The 20,632-nt window shown below is 44.7% G+C and overlaps 1 protein-coding gene across 1 annotated transcript in view; it reads right to left on the bottom strand.

Annotated features, from left to right (window-relative positions):
* The window catches only part of RAD18 (RAD18 E3 ubiquitin protein ligase), a 241,939-nt gene that overhangs the window by 98,625 nt on the left and 122,682 nt on the right, over window positions 1-20,632 (bottom strand). The window contains exon 10 of the mRNA XM_044301938.1: window positions 6,199-6,297. Within this exon, the coding sequence (XP_044157873.1) occupies window positions 6,199-6,297 (99 nt within the window). The remainder of the gene's footprint in view (window positions 1-6,198; window positions 6,298-20,632) is intronic.

Genomic DNA, 20,632 nt, shown 5'->3' with positions numbered 1-20,632 from the left:
TTCTCAGTGATGTCACCGCTGATCTCTAGTGAAAGCATAGGCTGCATTCTCAGTGATGTCACCACTGATCTCTAGTGATAGATAGGCGGCATTCTCAGTGATGTCACCGCTGATCTCTAGTGAATGGATAGGCTGCCTTCTCAGTGATGTCACAGCTGATCTCTAGTGATGGATAGGCGGCATTCTCAGTGATGTCACCGCTGATCTCTAGTGATGGATAGGCGGCATTCTCAGTGATGTCACCGCTGATCTCTAGTGATGGATAGGCTGCATTCTCAGTGATGTCACCGCTGATCTCTAGTGATGGATAGGCTGCATTCTCAGTGATGTCACCACTGATCTCTAGTGATGGATAGGCGGCATTCTCAGTGATGTCACCGCTGATCTGTAGTGATGGATAGGCTGCATTCTCAGTGATGTCACCACTGATCTCTAGTGATGGATAGGCGGCATTCTCAGTGATGTCACCGCTGATCTCTAGTGATGGATAGGCGGCATTCTCAGTGATGTCACCGCTGATCTCTAGTGAATGGATAGGCGGCATTCTCAGTGATGTCACCGCTGATCTCTAGTGATGGATAGGCGGCATTCTCAGTGATGTCACCACTCTATACTGTATAGAATAATTACATTCTACTACTTGCACTTCGGTCCGGCCTTCTACATAATTCACAGACTTCTATCTGGTGCGCGGACATCTGCGCGCGGCTGGGGCGCACTGTGATCAGCTGCCGCTGCCTTTCATGTAGCAGTGAGGAGGATGCGCCTACGTGACCAAGTGGAGGAATAATTCACCCGCTTATTTTCACGTTCCTTGTTGATAGCAGATCAAAGCAACAAACAAAGGGAAGACAAATTATGGCGCAGTTATCCAGAGATCGCTATCTCCTCGGCCCCAGAATGACTTTCATGTGAGAGAGGAAGAAAACAAAAATCTAAACAAGATGGAAATGCTCAGCGTTCGGGAGACGGGAGCGAAGGGGAGGAACAGCAAACGCTCGGCGCGTGTGGTTCAGCCATGGTCGCTCGCAGCAGCCATGAAATGGAGTAAAGCAGCAATACTGAGCACCGCAGCCCCTTCTAACTGGCAGTCAGATCCCCACCAGTCTGATACTGATGACCTACCTTAAAGGAGCACTAACCTTTCAAACAACCTCTTCATAAAGGTCAGTTTAGGACTGTGAACCAGAACAAATCTGAAAATCACGTTGATTAAAAAATGTTCATGTTATCCACCCTAAAAACACTTCTGAAATCTCTGCCACTAGGAGTCTCACTTCCAGCAATTTTGCTGTTCACTCCTGGTTACCTCATCCTTAGCAGCAAACACAAAAAGTAGTGCGTTTTTTATTTTTTTCTCTTTTTCTTCACTGGCTGGCCCCTGAGCTCAGTGCAGAGGCCCCTTCCCCATCCAGGGCTCAGAGCCTGAACACTGCAGAATGCTCCCTCTACTGTGTATGACCGCCACATCTTCCCTCCGGTACATAGTAAGTGCATTTCTTACTCCAGTCGTGATAAATTCATTTATGAAGTGCTTGTGAGCCTCTGCATGCGTTGGTTCTAGCTTGTTTATATGGTTAGAGGTGCACCCGTCTCACGGACGTTAAAAAATAGGTGCACTACTGCAAAAGGGCCTTTGAGGGGTTAAAATAACAAATTACTCACCTCATCCACTTACACACGCAGAGGCAGTCACTCCTGTCTCGATGCTGGAGGACCTACGCTCAAGTGTGAAGACGTCACCATGCTCTCCCAGCATGGGGATTATTAATGCTGGGGGCCACTATGTGGGACATTATTACTGCTGGGGGCCACTATGTGGGACATTATTACTGCTGGGGGCCACTATGGGGAACATTATTACTGCTGAAGACCACTATGGGGATTATTAATGCTGGGGGCCACTATGTGGGACATTATTACTGCTGGGGGCCACTATGGGGAACATTATTACTGCTGGGGGCCACTATGGGGAACATTATTACTGCTGGGGGCCACTATGGGGATTATTAATGCTGGGGGCCACTATGTGGGACATTATGTATACCGCAGGGGATGGTATTTTATTAAAGAAAGCCAATGAAAATCATCCATTTCATCATAAACTGTCTCTTACTCACCACGTGTGCTGGGGACAGGACTCACTAGGACTACAGCAGACTGCCTGTATTTGGACATCCCCCCAGGCTTGAGGAGAACTGCTGTATGCAGGGCGACACACTGGGGGCAGCTAGAAGTCAATATAAGCAGACCCCAGCACTGGGGGAGGCTGGAATGGACCCACACACTTTCCCCAGCAAAAGCAGAAGTTAATTTGTGAGAAGATCCAAAACTCAGTCACTGATTAAGGATAGGCCATCAATACTGCCATCCTGGACAATGCAATGTTTAGGACAAAACACAAGAGAAAATGCAGCTCATGTCACCACATCCACGGTCGGCTGCTCCTCTGGCAGAATACAGGCTGCATACATTCTGCTGACAGATGTGCAGGCGGCACCAGGGATCGCACATCACCTGCACCTGCCCTGCTTGATTAGTGGATTCCTATCATATGATGACAGAGTCTTTGCATTTTTGCGATTCCTGGTATTCCAGTCTTTCGCTTGCCATGGGTTTTGCTGTAATTATATGGCCTGTCCATCAGAAACTATAGGTAAAGCATTAATCACTGCAAAAAATTGGGTTTTGGCTGTGCACGTGCAATGGGGCTGCAGAAAACGGTAAATGTTAATCAAATGCACTGAATTACTAAATGGTCATGGTATACTGGATGAAACGTGACTATTAGGGCTCATCACTATGACTGTATGTGGTCTGCGGTCCACAAAACAAGGATCCGCGAAAAATACATGGCCTCAATAGGACAGTCCTATCCTTGTCCATAATGCGGACAATAAGAGGACATGTTCTATTTTCTTGCAGAACAGACATACGGAAACGGAATGCACAGTCATTTCCATTGAAGCGAATGCTTCTGCATATGGGCCATACTGCTGGATCCTCAGAACGTCTGGATTACTGGGGGCGAGATGACAAGGAAATAACTGAAGGAGTTGAAATACACGTATCTGCCTCCAGCAAATGAAGATGTAATGTGGCGCTCAAAGCAAACCGTCCCTGGTGAATGCCCCCCGGCCTCCTTTGTACTGTCAGCCATGGTTAATAAGAGATAAGAGGAATATGGACGTCACAATTGCTGAATGAGGCATCGCTGTCACAATGAGAGCGTCAGGCACAGGACCGGGATCTGCTGAGGATGGCGCCGCCATGCCATCAAACCCTCGTATAACTTTATAGGATATAAAGTTTGTGCAAGACATTTTTTGTGATAAGAGAACAATGGTTTGCGTCGCTCTGAAATATAGGCTTTATAATCGGAGCGACGGACGCAGCGGGCCTCTCCACTCAGTAACGTATAACCACATTTCTGGAAATAGAGATTTGCAGCAGGCGGCGACTTTTATGGCAACGCTGATATGTGAGGAGAATTTTTATGTCCGGCTCCGGCTGTGAAACTATTCTGCGGGAGCACAGGCACTATATAACCCTGGCCCATATATAATAGTGATGATCTATATCTATACACCGGCTGCCAAGAGCACGGCAACTTAAAGGGGAACACACACACAAAACGAACTTAGGTCTTGTGAGTTTCTGCCAAGTTCAAGTGTATTGGACTAATACAGGGACAGGGGCGCGAGGGAGGCGGGATGTTATACAGGATGAGGGGTGGAGCTTGGCAAAGGGGAGTGGCTTATATTGGCTTCGAGACGTAGAGGAGGCTGCAGAAAGATGCCGCCTAGCCAGAGGCAGTACAGCATCAATGACGAAAAAGAAATTACAGTCCCTGAAATGTTTTAAACAAAGAAAAACATCAACCAGGACAGTCTTCTTATATTATAAACCATGTGCAGGGAGGTCATTAAACGCCCATTCATAACTGGATTTTCCGTGGTTTAGGAAACATGGCGGGAAACGATCCTGACGTATATGTTAAATAAAGGCTGTGATAGATGTCTAATAATGGCACCACCCGTGTCGATAAGAGCATCCATTTAATAGATGTGTCATGAAAAGATATGGGGAATACAATATCACCTTATGGACAGCGCCTTAAATGTCGTAAGGAGGCTTATAGGCCATACAGTCTCCTCTGGAATTTTGGGAAGATGGTATGCAAATGAGCTGTTAGCCAGCTCCGCCTCTAATGCTACCAGCTATCCTAAAAGTCAATGTTCAACCTTTTAACCACCTGTTTTGCCCGAGGCCAGCTCCGGTAGTGGGAAAAGTAGCTAACTGGAGGGAGAGGGCTGCTTCAGATGCTACTATCTCCTGAATGGTATCAGCTAGAAACATGCATCTGGTCTTGTTTGAAAGCTGACATTCTGACAGGCTTTCATACAAGACCAAAATGACAGCTAAAGTCACTGAAATCACTGTTAGGAATCGATTCGGGAATAATCGTGGGTAAAACATGTTGTTACTTTTACTTTCAGCTGCATTCACTGCATCCTGATTTCTATCAGTGATATCTTCCTCTGTCCTGAACATATTGCTGTCATTCTCGTATACTGAAAGCATGGAATGTCAGCTTTCAAACAAGAACAGTTGCATGTTTATCTGCTACCATTCAGGAGATAGCAGCATCTAAAGCTGCCCTTCTCCTCCAGTTAGCTACTATTCTTACTGCCGAAGCTGGACTCTGGCATAACAGTTAGGCCTCCTTCACCGTATGGCTTTTTCAGTATTTTGAGGTCTGCAAAAACGGATCCGCATAAAAAACACGGATGACATCCGTGTGCATTTCGTTTTTTGCAGAACGGAACAGAAGGCCCTGATAGAACAGTACTATCCTTGTCCTCTATGCGGGCAATAATAGGACATGTTCTATCTTTGAACGGAACGGAAAAACGGAAACAGAAGGCATATGGAGTACCTTCCGATTTTTTGTGGATACATTGAAATGGATAGTTCCGTATACGAAATGCAAAAAACGGAACGTAAATAAAAAATAAAAAAAACATTTGTGTGCAAGACGCCTTAGGTGGTTAAGAGGCCTTGAGACAGGACTTGGACAAAACGTAAGCCAGCATCTCATCTGCAGACAGCTGTTTCGAGTGAATTCCCCTCATCAGTGCAGAACAGTATAAGGCATGTATGTGGCAATTTGGAATACGTCTTGAGCCATTTACTATCTTTGAGGGTATGCAAATGAGCTCTTAACAAGTTCTGCCTCTGATGCCACCAGATGTAAGGGATCTTTCACACGAGCGGATGCCGTGCGGGTAATCCACTGCATGAAAGAGAGCCACGCCCTGCACCGGACAGCAGAGACACGGAGCATTAACATGATTGATAATGCTCTGTGCCTCTCTGTGATCTTTTTACTACACCGGGATCTTCTACGTGACCTTTGCATCAAACATCTGTAGAAAGATACTGGGAAACGGTGAAATCAGCAACACCGGATTCCCCATTTTCTCGCTTTGTCGGGAACTGCCCCATTCAGAGGGAGGAGAGAAGGTTCATGGTGTCTATGAGGAACCCGCACACCCCCGGCAAAGACATCACCACTTTCCTGAAGCGGTTCTGCACAGTGGTGAGGGAACCCACCCACATCCTGAACGGACTCTGCTTCTGAATCGGGAAGGGGTCAGTGATCGTCAAGTTAAACAAGGACTCGACCTCTGAAGACGGCCTCCAGCACCTGCCCCTGTCATTTTCCCTCAGAAACTGCCACAGTCTCATATACTACCCGGATATGCCACAGTTCTTCCGGAAATGAGGAAAAAAGGGCCACAAGATGAAGAACTGCAATGAGGATCCTTGCCGAATTTGCCGGGTCACAGGTCACGAGACCAAGAACTGCCTCAAAAATATGGCATGCAACCTGTGCGGACTGTGGAATACATTAGTAAGTGCCTTGTATTAACTTTCTCTACATTATAAAGGTCAGTTGCTAAAGTGAGAGGACCCCTTTAAATGTAGACAAAAAAAATAAAAAAAACTTACATGAAAGGGGCTAAGATCTAACAGCGATGGATACTGTACCCTCCGGTCTAAATGACACCCCAAAGAGCAAATTAAAAATAAATTCACTAAATTTTGAAACAAGCTTCTCCTGATTATATATATAGATATATATATATCTCTATCTAGGAGTCTGAAGAGTTGAGACCCCCTCCCGGCACCCACCTGTGTTGGGCTCCTCTTTCACCTTCTGTCCCTTAGAATTCTTCCATCGACCCTTCACCTGTTGTATGAGCTGCTGGAATTCATTCTTGTGCTTCTTCCCTGTAAGAGACATAGAAGCATTTAATAACCCAAAAGAGGTTCAAAAAAAAAAAAAAAAAGGACGGAATAAAAAAACAACTATGTATTCAATTAAAGCATTTACACCCTCTAAATGTAACATTGTTTAAAGAACATACGAAATTTAGAATAAAGCAGAAAGAACAGAGGTTTTCAAATGAGATCATGACCACGTTCAGGGTTAGGCCTCTATACACTCTTGGCTTTATTTATCTATGCTAGATACAGCAAACTAGTATAGAAAACTATGAAATCATTGGAATTCCTCCATTCTTTACACTGCTGCCTTCACTCGGGGTCTGGGAAATGATACTATAAAGTGACTGGTTCTGTCAGGACTAAACAACTTTACTCTACAAAGGCTGAGACACTTAGCATGAGTAAACATGTAATTATACCGAGTAATCTGCTCTAATCTCATTTCAAAACCTATTATTTAAATTTAGTCATGTCACCTGCAAGGAAACGAGAGGAAAATTACGCTGAATTAATTAAAATGCTAATTTATGACAACATGAAAAAGATCTCTGCTGGTTCTTTACGAGAGGTGTATAAAGCGAGCTCAGTACTAGTTCTAATAGCTGTCAGCCGGGAAAACTTTAGGCTTCATTCACACGAGCGATACGGATTGTGTCAGGATCTGATGACAGAAAAACTGATGGTTTTTCTGGAATTGCGTTCAGTGAATGCGTTTTTTCCATCCGGGTGGTTGTATCTAGATTGCATGTGTTTTCTACGCGTGTGAAGAAAAATTAAAGAATAACCCTCAACATTATACAGGTCGGGGTGCTGCCACATTCATTTCTATGGGAGTTCCAGAGAAATGAGTACAGCGCTCGGCTATCTCCGGAACTGAATGGAGTGGCCGCTCGCTTGTCTGACCAGCAGCTCCATTCATTTAGAGAATCTCCATGTGGTATGGGGCACCAGTTCATGTCCTACAGCTGGGCCCCCGCTGATCTAATGGTTATCCCTAACCTGTGGATAGGGGATACGTTTACATAACCAGTGTAGCGCGCAGATCTCGGTGACAGGCTGTCGTTAGCTGCGGTCACAGTAAGTATCCAGGAAACCAGCCAAAGTGGTCTCCCTGCGTGGTATTAATGTAACAGGGTGTTACAGTGATCCGTCACAATGTAAAGTGACGTGAGAGCACTCACTGCTGGCTGAAAAATTAACTGCGAGTCTGTGAATTAACTCCTTCCTACTATAATAGTTAGTTTTTTTTTCCATTAAATATAAATAAAAAGTAAAAAATAAAATACATTTTTTTAATAAAGATTTTTTTTTTATATATAGCTAGTTACTAGTTCTAGCAATAGTATAGTAGACTATGTACACACACATTTCCCCTTATTTTCTTTCATAAAAATAAAATAAATGTATTAGTTTCAACAATATACCAACGTACACACTTGTTTTTCCCTTTCATAATTTTTTTTTAAATATAGGGTATTCATCTAAGGGCTCTTTCACACTTGCGTTGTTCTTTTCTTCCAGCATAGAATTCCGTCGTCGGGGCTCTATGCCGGAAGAATCCTGATCAGTTTTATCCTAATGCATTCTGAATGGAGTGAAATCCGTTCAGGATGCATCAGGATGTCTTCAGTTCCGGAACGGAACGTTTTTTGGCCGGAGAAAATACTGCAGCATGCTGCGCTTTTTGCTCCGGCCAAAAATCCTGAAGACTTGAAAGGCATTGATCCGGATCCGGCCTTAAGCTAAACGTCGTTTCGGCGCATTGCCGGATCCGACATTTAGCTTTTTCTGAATGGTTACCATGGCTGCCGGGACGCTAAAGTCCTGGCAGCCATGGTAAAGTGTAGCGGGGAGCGGGGGAACAGCATACTTACCGTCCGTGCGGCTCCCGGGGCGCTCCAGAGTGACGTCAGGGCGCCCCATGCGCATGGATGACGTGATCGCATGGCACGTCATCCGTGCGCATGGGGCGCTCTGACGTCACTCTGGAGCGCCCCGGGAGCCGCGCGGACTGTAAGTATACCGCTCCCACTATGGCAACCAGGACTTTAATAGCGTCCTGGGTGCCATAGTAACACTGAAAGCATTTTGAAGACGGATCCGTCTTCAAATGCTTTCAGTACACTTGCGGTTTTCCGGATCCGGCGTGTAATTCCGGCAAGTGGAGTACACGCCGGATCCGGACAACGCAAGTGTGAAAGAGGCCTTAGCTATATTTAGTATGGGGGGGGGGATCTGTGTGTAAAATATACAAACGCATGCATATTTTTTCATTTATTTAAAAATATATTGCTTAAAATGTCCAAATTTCCCCAAGAAGAACTCTTATTTTTAACCCTATCAAAGGCCTTAGAGGCATCAAGAGACAGGATGGAGCGAGAGCCCCCACCCCAAGATTGTATGTTCGCAAACAGGCGATGTAAATTATAATAAGTATTTTTAGGCTACTTTCACACTTGCGTTTGGTGCGAATCAGTCTTGTATCTGCACAGATGGATCCGCACCGATTATGCAAACGCTTGTATCCGTTCAGAACGGATCCGTTTGCATTATTCTTTAAAATAAAAGGTCTAAGTCAAAACGGATCCGTCCTGATTTACACTGAAAGCCAATGAGAGACCAATTGCACCATATTGTCAGTGAAAACTGATCCCTCCCCATTGACTTAAATTGCAAGTCAGGACGGATCAGTTTGGCTCCACAAGCAGCGTTTTGATGTCTGCCTCCAGAGCGGAAACAAACGGATCCTTATCCATTCGGAATGCATTGGGGCTGAACTGATCCGTTTTGGACCGCTTGTGAGAGCCCTGAAACGGATCTCACAAGCGGACCCAGAAACGCCAGTGTGAAAGTAGCCTTATTCGGAATAAAGCCATTCTGATCTGGATGTATAAATCGATGTAATAACCTTAGCAAGCCTTGTAGCCAAAACCCTTGAGAGAAGCTTCACATCCGTATTCAACAAAAGATATCGGCCTACAGGATCCCATATCTAGAGGATCCTTGTCCTTCTTTAGAATTAGTGTTATCGCAGTTTCTGTCATTGATTCTGGAAGGTTACCATCCTCCAATGATTCAGTAAATACCCTCAATAAACATGGGAGAATAACCTCCCTATTTTTACAGTAAAATTCATATGGCAATCCATCTGAACAAGGGGAGGCCTTTAGTGCAGCCTCTAGCTCCTGTAGGGAAAGATCAACATCCAGAAATTCTCTTCGAGTGTCCGTAAGGACTGGAAGAGAGATGGGCTCCAAATATGAATCCATCACTTCTTCTGGAATATTAGTATTTGATTAATATACGGTAAATCCGCAAAGTGCTCAACAAAAATTATTTTTATGCTTTCTTGATCTTCAATAATTCTACCTCCAGGTAAGTGAATGTTTACTATCTCATTTTTTGGATCCTGATTTGAAATCACCCTAGCCAACAATTTCCCCGGACGGGCCGATTTAGCAAAATATTTTTGTCCCTTAAAAAAAGCGCCTCTGCTGGGCCTTGTCCAATAAGAAATCAGAATATTCCTGGCTTGCATGCTTTTCCTATTTTCCTCTGTTTTATTCCTACAAAATTCCTTCATGGCCCCTGCCGCTATTTCTTTTAATTCCCTCTCTTTCATACCGAACCCTTTTCTTAAGTTAGAAATGTTGCTAATAAATAACCCCCTCATAAAGACCTTGAATGCATCCCATACTAATTGAATTTTAACCGAATAACAATTAGAATCCTAAAAACGGACAATCTCCTGTTCCATCATTTTATGAATATCCATTATGGCTATCCAATAGGGATTTAGTCTAAATGGGGGTCTGGCCCTATATTTATCTGTCATAGATCCCTCCGGCGAGTACGGTACATGATCCGATAGAGCCCTGGCCTTATATTTCATCCGCTTTACACAAATAAGATGATTTTTATTTATCAGAGCCAGATCTATCCTGGACATAGCATTTACCGATTTGGTTATACAAGAAAACGCTCTTGTCCCCTTCCCTAGACACCCCCATACATCAAAATCTTGTCATGGGGGACCCTTGAACAGAAATATGGGCATCACCCCTCATTGAAATCCCATCTATCTCTGGATTAATAACATAATTGAAATCCTCATTAACTAGCGAGGGACATTCAGGCCATTGATCCATAAATGTTAGCAAATAATTAAGTACATAGAGAGGGAAAGGTGGCGGAATATAAATAAAGGCCAAAATACAAAATCTTCCAACAAACTTGGCATAAAGGAAAACAAATCTCCGCTGCTTGTCCATAGAGGACGCCTCGCAGACAAAATCAATGCTCTTGTGAATTAAAACTGTCGCTCACCCGGAATAACTGGAAAAAGTGGAATGATAAGTCTGCAGGGCCATCCTCTACCAAACCGTATAGCCGTCTCCTCAGTGAAATGGGGCTCCACTAGTCAAACAATCGCAGGTAAGTGTCTCTGGACCAAATCAGAACCCGCCTGTCTAAATCAGAACCCGCCAGACCCCTAACATTCCAAATTAAAATTTTAAGATCGACTTAAATCAGCAAATCAGATAGATCCCCATCTCCTAGGAGACACATCTCAATCCATCACCCCCCCCCCCCCCCCCCCCAAAACCTCTGGATCTGCCACATTACTGCACCAGATCTCTCAACTAAGATTTCAAAAACTGATCAATTTGTGACGATTCAAGAGGTTTCTGTCCCATTTTAGAATAGTCCGCTGATCACCTATTTTGCTTAGGGCCCCATTTTTTTTCTTCCTCCCTTTCCTTTTTCCCCTTCTGTATAGTGTCTTTTACAGGCCTTCAGATTAAAACTTTTTTTTCCCCCTTCCCACCTTTCGCTCTCGTTCCCCCCGTTTTAACTTATCACCACTTTAACAAGTCCACAGCGCCAATTTTTCGTCTTAATCACGGAGAGTTTCTCCTATCTCATATTTCTCTGAGAAAAACACGGAAAGAAGGGAGGAACAGGAACACACAAAAAAGGAAAAAGAAACCAAAAAATACAAAAATAGGGCCACTATGGGCAGATCTCACCAGTCTTCTTATATTGGTCAATAATACAGCGGATGTTCATCTAGGGCAGCACCAACATGGGTCCAGTAACAGAATGAAAAAACACCACAGCTGGGCAGACCATGGAGGAGAGGAGGCAATCGGTAGCTGGTTATCAACAGGAGGACGGAGGAGGCACATACAGCAAGCGGAGGAAAAGTGGCTTAACATGGAGACAGGAGTAGGTACACTTCCAGGGCTTTCAAACCTCCTTCAGGAGCCAGCACGGACAGACAGCGGAGAAAGCCAGCAAAAGCCAGAGAGGGCTGAGCGCATCGTCCGTCTCGAAGCATCGATAAGGGATCCGTAATTTAGGGCATGACACCCCCGCAGGTACCCATCAAGCCCAGGTGGCGTGCAGCTCCTCCAGCAGTTAAGAGCCGCTCCAGCCGGGAAGCAAGACCAAGTGCAGCGTGGCGAGGCAGAGAGCGCAACGCAGCCACACCTACGTCATCACGTCAGCCCCTTGTGCAAGAAGAATTCTTTAGGGGAGTCAAGTCACTTTGAAGGAGTTTCTAATGTTTTGGCGATTTACATAATCTGTACTGGCAGTACGGTGCCATGGAGCCAGCAATACAAAAATCCACCAAAACCCAAAATGTGCTCCAGTCATTTGTAGTCTTGTACTTAGCCCAGCCAGCAGATAAATGACACAAATAGCGTCCATTTTACACGGTACACACATACGGTAATGGTTTTAGAAATCTTTTGCTTCTAAATCTTTTGTAATAGAAGAAAAATTGGTAAGAAAGGGAAAAAAATAATATATATATATTTTATAAATTTTTTCCATAATTTTCACAGTTCTTCCTTTATTTTTTAAATATTATATTATCTAATGGCACAAAAGAAAGGTCTAAGTTGTCTCGGAAATCAGTTATTTGAAGTCAGACAGGCCAATTGCTAAAAGTGGCCTGGTTAGGAAGGGGGTTAGGCTACTTTCACACTGGCGTTTCTGGGTCCGCTTGCGAGATCCGTTTCAAGGCTCTCACAAGTGGCCCAAAAAGGATCAGTTCAGAATGCATCAGTTTGGCTCCGTTTAGCCTCCATTCCGCTCTGGAGGTGGACACCAAAACGCTGCTTGCAGCGTTTTGATGTCCGTCTGACGAAACTGAGCCAAATGGATCCGTCCTGACACAATTTTTTATTTAAAAAAATTTCATGATAAAATTTCATGCATTATAGGTGCGGATCCGTCTGTGCAGATACCAGACGGATCCACACCTAACGCAGGTGTGAAAGTAGCCTTAAACGGTAAGGCCCTATTCACACGACTGTATTTTTGGTCTGCATCCGATCCGCATTTTTTGCAGATTGGATGCGGACTCAATAAGGGCTGCAAAAGACAGAGACAGCACACCGTGTACTGTCAACTTCTGCACGTCCATTCTGTCGCCCCGCAAAGATGGAACATGCCCTATTTTTGTCCGTTTTGCGGCAAGGATAGGCATTGTTACAATGGACACAAAATACACACGGTCATGTGAATGCACCCTAATGAAGAGGTTAATAATCGTACACTGTTTCTGCTCTCCTTTAACCCGTATGGTTTTCTTCCATGTATTTTCTTCTCCCACTTTCAGGATTGGCAGCTTCTCATCTTCCGGCACGCAGCTATAACCCCGTGGGCGCAGACGTCCTGGTAATACTTTGTGCTTTCTCATTTAGAAGCTGAATGACTATTTCTGCTCTCGCTGAGACTTAATAAGCAGATTTATAAAATCATTTTGTGAGCCGTCCGCTCTTCAGAAAGCTGAACGGGATGAAAGGATTGACAGATGTGCTGAAGTGTTTTGAATCATGCTGCGTGGAGGCGAGGATATCCCCAGATGACATTTTCCTTTGGCCGGTCACAGATCCGGCCGTTTACTTATAGATTGTAACCTCGGATCTTATAAAGCACTCGCTGATCGGAATCTCATTACTGTAAACCCGCACCATTACCTGCTCTGGCAATTTACTGATTTGAAAAGTTCTACATCTTTCTAATATACCTTGTGTGTCAATATCTCCCCCATTTCCAAGCTCTCTGCTTGCTGTCAGTGAATGGTAATATTCACGGTTTACATCCAGAGACTAGGGAACCCATCCTGACCATGCAGACGTGCAGCATGTTACAGCCGAGAGCCGATATGGTGTAATGCTGCCCGGAAGATAACTATCATGCGCGATCTGTATATAATGGTCATAATAAGAAATGTGCTGGTGGAAGATGTCTCATATTTATTAGACATGCGGGTCTCTTAAATTCTTCCTGCAGTTTGCGCACTAGAAAATAAAAAAGTTAATTTCCTGGTGGCAGACTCCATTTAAAGGGGCAGTTTAGGATTTACAAAAACATGGCTGCTTTGTCTCAAAAACAGTACCACACCTGTCCACAGGTTGAGAGTGGTATTGCAGTGTCAAAGAAGAAGATATGCAATACCAGACAGGTGTGGCGCTGTGTCTGGAAGGCAGCTATGTGTCTATCACCCTGTACAATCCTATGGGAATACATGCAGCCACCATTTTAAAGGGGTTGCTCCCCTTTGGGGGCCTTTCAGACAGACCCTCCACCCACAGAGCTAGACCTGCAGAGGGAAGAAAGCGTTTCTGCTCCATGCCCCTGGCTCCTTCGCTCACCTGCCATGACCCAGCATTGGGGGGAACCAGTAGTCAGTGCTGCCACGGGACCCACGAAGATGGGACACAGACTAGAGGGAGGCAGCAGCTGCAGGTAAGCGAAGCAGCTGGAACCCAGCAGCAGGGAGCAGGTAAGTACGCTCCTCCACAGGTGCAGAACCTTGTGGGGGGGTTTAAAAGGCCCACCCCAGAGTTAAAAACACCTATGAGCTGGACATACACATCAGATGAATGCCGGTCAAAGCTACAGATTTCTTCTCAATGTTTAATTAGTATGAGGGTGTCCTGACTCTCACCGGCTGGCAAATTTCAACATACCAGCTCTTTCGCTTCTCAGGGGAGATAGCTTCATATTGATCTCTTGGTGGACACCACCGTTCATCATTTGCAAATATGAGAGTTTATTAAAATTGCATATTAGTTACGAATATATATATATAAAAAAATTAAAAAATCTAAACCATCAGAAGAATTTCCGGTGTGCTGTGTGCACAGAAATCATAATCCTACTTCCAGTATCTCACAGAACAAAGTAAGATGTTAAGGGGGGGAAAAAAAAAAGACAAACATCTGTTAAAATAAAAAGATGGCGGGAACGCTTCCTCTGCCGGTCTGGGGAGATTTGCCTTTCCCCCAGGCTGAAACCCACATCCAGAAAATTAATGGAGGGAGATGTAGTAATTACTGTAATACCAGAGGGACGGACATTATACCGATTTTATATTTTCTGCAACAGTTTTGAATAAGAGAGAATTCCGGGGAAAGAAGCGCGTTAGATCTTTTTTATACAAGGTCACATATATGATCACTAGTGATTAATATGGATTTCATCTCGGAGAGAAGCCGAATTCCTGACCGCAGAATATGGTTTGCCTTTTCCACTTGTGACTTCTCCATGATTTATGTTGGCAATGAGCTCCATGGGATTTAATCAGTTGCACCAGGGTGGAAGTAATAATGCTAACATGATAGATCATTAGTATGCTCCTTAGTGAGAAGATAATGAAGACGAAGAAATTGCCTTCATCTATCGGAGAAGTGCCGCACTACGGGTGTGGAGGATTGACACTCGAGCACAGACCGTATCAAGGTAACTTCGGAGAACGCACTGCTGTTTATTTCCATTCAAGACTGCCAAGTTAACCCTATGTATGCAGGGCTGCAGGATCAAAGCGGAGTTCCCTCTGTCAGCCCAAAGTTTTTCAATATGGTGTCATTAAAAATACATGTTGTCCTGAACAATACCTCCAAACTGAAAAAAATTACAATACAGGCCTTCTCATTAAGAGGTTAAAAGGCTATGAACACCTTCGAAATTATTATTAGAATTTTTTTTTTGCTGTAACATTTTCTACAAGCTTGATGCTGTATGTGTAACCCCTGCTGAATCTGACAGATCCAACAGCACACTACTCCTGGCTCGCTCTACTCATCCATCCCTTCTCTCAGTGTTAGAGATGAAGCAGAACAGAGAGGGGAAGGTTTTAAACAGGAGATCAGAGTTTGGAGAGGGGGGAAAGCATACAAGTCTTCAGGAGGAACAGAACACACATGCTGAAAGGGTCACTAATAAGGATGAGCAAATCGACTTTGGATGAAACAACTGAAGTCAGTTTGCATAAAACTTTGTTTGAATACTGTACCGAGCACTTGCTCAGTACAGTATTCTAACGAAGTTTTATGCGAATAGACTTCGGATGTTTTATCCAAAGTCGATTCGCTCATCCGTAGTCATTAACCATAAAAAAAACCTAAAAACTTTTGTTATGTCTTTGAGATATATCAAAATCTTAGACTGGTGGAAGTCCGAGCGCTGAGATAACCCATGATCCCAAGAAAGAGGGGAGAGAAGCACGTGTATACTGCGCTCTCACTCCACAATGCACGGCGTCTATGGCCCCATCTTAATTCCGCCCTCAGCTGTGAAGATCCCTTCATTCTAGGGATCAATGGTGGTCTTAGTGCTCAGATCTAAACTTTTGATAAGTTTCTATGACATATCAAAAGTTTTTTGAAAAGTTAGTGGCCCTAGGAGGAGATCGCACACTGCAGTCTGCGAGTGGGATCAAACAGGGTGTGAATCAGTGTACAGGGATAGGAGAGAACAGCCTCTGCATGGGGAGGGAGGGGGAAATCACACACCTCAGCATCAGTGACTGTAAGAACAGGGAAAGGAGATCCCTCCTGATCTTCGAAAGGGAAAGGAGTCCAGCAATGAAGATGTGCTGATAGAAGAGAGAAAGTGAAGACAGTAGCATCCTGGTCACACAGACCTCATATCCTGCATGTATTACTGGGAAGGACATAAGGGAGATAATGTTTATCAGAGGGTCTGAAAATTAATGAAGATTACTGCTTGAAGCTTAGTGCAACTACTAGCATAATTAAAAACATCTTTTCATGTCTAAGATGTTCATTCTGACCCACAGAATTTATACATGTCTGATAGGTAGCGGACGCAGTTCTAGGCACCCTAGATAACAGGAGAATGAGGGGGCATATGAGCCTTGTTTGGAGCAGAAAACATGGAAAGCTGGCTGTGCATGTGCTTCTGCGCAGGAAATGTCCTGTACGATGCCGATGAAAGAATCAGGTTTCAGCTATATCCGTGTCATACCCTTGAAATAACTTCTGCAGAGGGGGCGATGGGAGACCTACCTTGCTACATACTGTTTCGTCAACTGCTCTGTTTACCAAGTAAAATGTGAATGCAATGTACATCTGTGTTTTCGTGGCAGGGGTAGCTGTCCCAAAGCAACAGACGGAATGTGCTGCATAGCCCAGGAAAGCCTCTTTAATGACTTGGATTTGGAAAACAAGCCTTTGGTTCTCCCCCCTCCCTTCACGCATTTCTCATTCACTTTCCAGGACACATGGCTTATCCTGCCAATCTGTGGGTTTTCTGCAGAACTCAGCGGTGATTCACATGTTCAGAATCAGAGTACATATTGCTCAAGTGACTCTCACAGGAGGGGTGTCTCGATTCTTGGTATGTGTTGTTTTACATTTTCAACCCCATGGAAAGCTGGAGTAGTTTAGGGCACGCCCAGGCCTCCATTTTCTATATATTTGTATGTTATCTATTACAGATTGTGGGGGAACCCCGTGATCTGCCTTCCTTTGATGGATCATTCTTCGTCCAGGGTGGACAACACCTTAAAGCTTTTTAAAACCTTTAACATTTTCTTACAAACCCCCGTATCCAATCTTGCAATGACAGGGCTGGTAACAGTTCCATCTGAGTTTTTCACGCGGCTGGTCATCAGCTACAGGTCTGACGTGGACTTCACCTGCGTGGTGATACCACCAGTCATTGTGGCTGCAGTAAGGAGAGCGGCTGTATGGGAGCCTCCACAAACGCTAGTTCTCATGGCTGCATCCAGTGCGAAGTTGGACAGAACTGAACTACAAGAAATTATTGTTTACGAGACAGAAAAGTTCTTGGAGATGAAGGAGGACGGTCCGCTGAGAGCCCATCAGAGGTGGGTGAGCAGATGTTCTAAGCACATTCTTCGCTAATAATTCCAGGCCAAAAAATGTTGGCGGCCAACATCGAAGAGACTCCCAAGAAGAATAAAACTACATTATATCACATGCACATAGAACTGTAACTACGAACCTCTATTAGACCTAAAATTACAATTCTGTGGAACGGTCTTGTTATGTAGAGGGAAACAAATGTGTCTCCTGCTCAAGACTCTATGACTGCAAGAAACAAGCGGCTCTCGCTCAGGTGGACCAGGCTATGTGCGCACGTGGCAAAAACTTACATGGATTCAGTCCCATCATTCAATTGGGCTGAGCTGCAGCTTTTCAGTGCAGAATTTGCCCAAATAATGAACATGCTGTCGATTTTAAAATCTGAAGTGCGTTCATTATTCCAGAGAGAGATAAAAAATACCTCCTTCACTTTCATTAGCTGCCAAATGTCAGCAGAGAATCCGCGGAGGATTTCTGAAGCAAGTTATTTTTTTTTATCAGATAATTTTTATTGAAAAATCTTTTTTTCCATTAAACAAATTGCACATTAATATCAATTGGTCCAGTTCACCTCTCTATCAAAAACCAACCAAGGGCTACATAATCCGGACCTATCTATCTATAAACCCCAAATAGCCTAAATTTTCGAGATACAATTCCTTTTAGGATAGACCCCTTTTTCCAACCGGATCGCTACATTTAATTTTGCAATAAACTCTGCAACAACCAGCGGGACATGCTAATCCATCTCGCCCGCCAGTGTCTTACGTGCCATGTATAACATTCTATGTATTCCTGTAATAATAGGTGGTTGAAGATTTTCCAAATCAAAAATGCCAAGGAGACACGTTTTGGGATCAGGGGAGAAATTTGCACTATGTACCTTATTTATCAGTTGTATTATGTCCTGCCAAAATGCTGTCAAGGCACCGCAGTTCCATAACATCTGAAACAGATCAGCCCCTTCCTCTCCACATTTCGGGCAACAGGAGTCTCTTCTATACAAGGCTTCGAAGAGAACTATTGGAGTTTTATAAACCCCGTGTATCAAACAGCTGAGACAGTCTAGCAGCCTCACTAAGAGACAGGTTCGGGGTTGATGCTAATGTTTCTTCCCACTGAGTATCGCTTATTTCCCAATACATTTTTCCTTTAAGAGGGAATTTTTTAAGGAAATCCTCATGTAGAGAGCGATACACTTCTGATATAGCTCCCCTCTCAACACTGTCGCCACTATCTTGTCAAGCATCTGACTAGTTGTAATTTGCAATGGAGCTAACTGGAATTGTGTTTCCACAGCGTGCCTCAGCTGCAAATACTTATGGAAGTGAGTGGAAGGGAGGTCACACTCAGATCTAATCCCCCAGAATATATCTGGCCCAAAGTCCAGATGTCTTTCGCTTTCCACTCGGTGAACCCGGTCAATCGCTGAAGCAAGTTTAAAGACATGCTTTCAAACGGGCTGTTCTACAAAAAATATTCTACATTTTGAAACCAGCAACTGGATCCGAATACTTTTGTAATTGCAGGTCATTAAAACTTTAGTACAGCCACTGGGCTATTCAATAAAATGTCTGTATGGTGCCACCTGCTGTTTCTTCTTTTCTTTACTTTTTGTCCACCTCACTGAGGTGGTCGCACACGCTCCGTTTAAATCTTAAATGGTCACCGCCCAAGCTGTGGTAGTTACAGGGAATGAGCTGCAGTAAAAGGACATGCCCCTGCCAGCCTGAAACAAATATAGGAGAACAATTGGAGCAATGAAAGGGCAGGCACAGAGCTGGTTCTCTCTTTGTTAGGCTACTTTCACACTGGCGTTTTGGCTTTCCGTTTGTGAGATCCGTTCAGGGCTCTCACAAGGGGTCCAAAACAGATCAGTTTTGCCCTAATGTATTCTGAATGGAAAAGGATCCGCTCAGAATGCATCAGTTTGCCTCCGATCTGTCTCCATTCCACTCTGGGGGCTGCCTGCAGCGTTTTGCTGTCCGCTTGACGAAACTGAGCCAAACGGATCCGTCCTGGCACACAATTTAAGTCAATGGGGACGGATCCGTTTGGCTCAGTTTCATCAAGCGGACAGCAAAACGCTGCAGGCAGCCGCCAGAGCGGAATGGAGACTCCACTCGCCATGACGTCGCCCCCCCCAATCACTGACGAGAGGTAAGTAACGCCACCTACACTTACCTTTAGCTTCACAGAGAAATATCGCGCAGGCACAGTACCAAAGACTGCATGCGTGCTTCATGTGTCACTGGGCATGCGCCTGGGCAGGATTTCTCGGCGAAGCTGAAGGCAAGTGTGGGTGGAGTTACCTCGTGTCGGCAATGGCGCTGATGGGGGCGCGGAGTCTCAGCCCAGGAGAGGCGTGCTCGACCCAAAGCAGAACCACGATTGTCACATTAGAAAAGGTGAGACATCACCAGGTCTGAAAATCCACCATTTTTATTTACATTATGTGCGCAATGGGGAATAGTTGCTAATACTGACCGAGAGACGCACCAGTCACTCCCTCAGTGCAGTGTACAATATAAAATCTGCCAGAAAAACCCTTTAAAGAGGACCTTTCATCAGTTTAGCCCTCGTCTAATTATGGTCTTACCTTATAGGGCGGCCCCCACTGATGCCATGGCACTTTTTATTTTATTTTATTTTTTTAAAGACCCCACGTTCGTCCGCTTTTGGCCCCGTTGATTTCGGCGCCTTATATTATAATGAGACAACTCGTTTATACTAGGCAGAGACTCGCAGTTTTGCTGCGGGTGGTGTCTTCTCCCTGGCTGTGAGCGCATCCAATCAGAGCGCACCGCTCTTAGCCAGGGAGAATGCTCCTCCCTGGCTAAGAGCAGTGCGCTCTGAATGCGCTTCTCCCTGGCTAAGAGCGGTGCGCTCTGATTGGATGCGCTTCTCCCTGGCTAAGAGCAGTGCACTCTGATTGGAATGCGCTTCTCCCTGGCTAAGAGCAGTGCACTCTGATTGGATGCGCTTCTCCCTGGCTAAGAGCAGTGCACTCTGATTGGATGCGCTTCTCCCTGGCTAAGAGCAGTGCGCTCTGATTGGATGCGCTTCTCCCTGGCTAAGAGCAGTGCGCTCTGATTGGATGCGCTTCTCCCTGGCTAAGAGCAGTGCACTCTGATTGGATGCGCTTCTCCCTGGCTAAGAGCGGAGCGCTCTGATTGGATGCGCTCACA

This window comes from Bufo gargarizans, chromosome 7, assembly GCF_014858855.1.
Source record: "Bufo gargarizans isolate SCDJY-AF-19 chromosome 7, ASM1485885v1, whole genome shotgun sequence".
Taxonomy (NCBI): domain Eukaryota; kingdom Metazoa; phylum Chordata; class Amphibia; order Anura; family Bufonidae; genus Bufo; species Bufo gargarizans.
Note: the sequence above shows the minus strand (reverse complement) of the source record. Positions and strands in the feature narration are given on the sequence as shown.